This window comes from Carassius auratus, unplaced genomic scaffold, assembly GCF_003368295.1.
Source record: "Carassius auratus strain Wakin unplaced genomic scaffold, ASM336829v1 scaf_tig00051395, whole genome shotgun sequence".
NCBI classification, from domain to species: domain Eukaryota; kingdom Metazoa; phylum Chordata; class Actinopteri; order Cypriniformes; family Cyprinidae; genus Carassius; species Carassius auratus.
Window position 1 is genome coordinate 22,501 of NW_020527196.1, and position 794 is coordinate 23,294.

Genomic DNA, 794 nt, shown 5'->3' on the forward strand with positions numbered 1-794 from the left:
GAGAGAGGACAAAGTAGAAGGAGAACATTAAAGGTAAAACCAAATGTGGAAAATGTAAGAAAAAAGTTAATGACAAGGGGCCGAGTAAAAAGTGTAAACAGATATGAAGTGTTAAGAGTGCTGGAGGGAGAAGATAAAGAATAATGTTTTTTAGGTATCTATTTTTATTTCTTTTAATGGTTTTAAGTTGTGTTACTTTTAATGCAAGGGGACTGATGGACATGGGTAAATTTGAAAAGGTGAAAGAAATGTGTAAAAGAGAGGATGTGATTTTATTACAAGAAACTAACTGGAGGGAAGAGTACATGACTGAAATAAGGAAAAGGTGGAGTGGAGAGATTTTTTATAACAATGGTGATGGGAGGCTGGGTAGAGGAGTTGCAATTTTAATAAAAGAAAACTGTGGGGTATCATGTAAAACAATATATAATGACATAGATGGGAAATGTATTGCGGTTGAAATGGAGTACGAGGAGAAAAAAGTTATTGTAGTTAATATTCATGCACCGACTGTAGAGAATGAAAAGAAGGAATATTTTAATGTATTAAGAGATTTTTTAAAAAAACATAAAGAAGTTATTATGATGGGTGATTTTAATACCGTTTTCAGTAAATTAGAAATTGGTGAGGGAATGGTTTTTAAAAATGATAAAGGAAGAAAAGAACTGAAATTATTAATGGAAGAAAATAATATGATTGATGTATGGAGAGAAAGAAATGAAAAAAAGAAAGAATATTCAAGGAGGCAATTAGTAGGGAATTTTATGTGTAAGACGAGGATTGATTTTATTTTG

At 31.0% G+C, this 794-nt stretch overlaps 1 protein-coding gene across 1 annotated transcript in view; it reads left to right on the forward strand.

The window, feature by feature from the left end:
• Positions 1 to 498, forward strand: part of LOC113089887 (uncharacterized) — an 8,231-nt gene extending 7,733 nt beyond the window's left edge. The window contains exon 2 of the mRNA XM_026256124.1: positions 1 to 498. This exon is cut by the window's left edge and continues 758 nt beyond it. Coding sequence (XP_026111909.1) covers positions 1 to 144 — 144 coding nt within the window. The 3' untranslated portion in view covers positions 145 to 498.
• Positions 499 to 794: the final 296 nt, after the last annotated feature.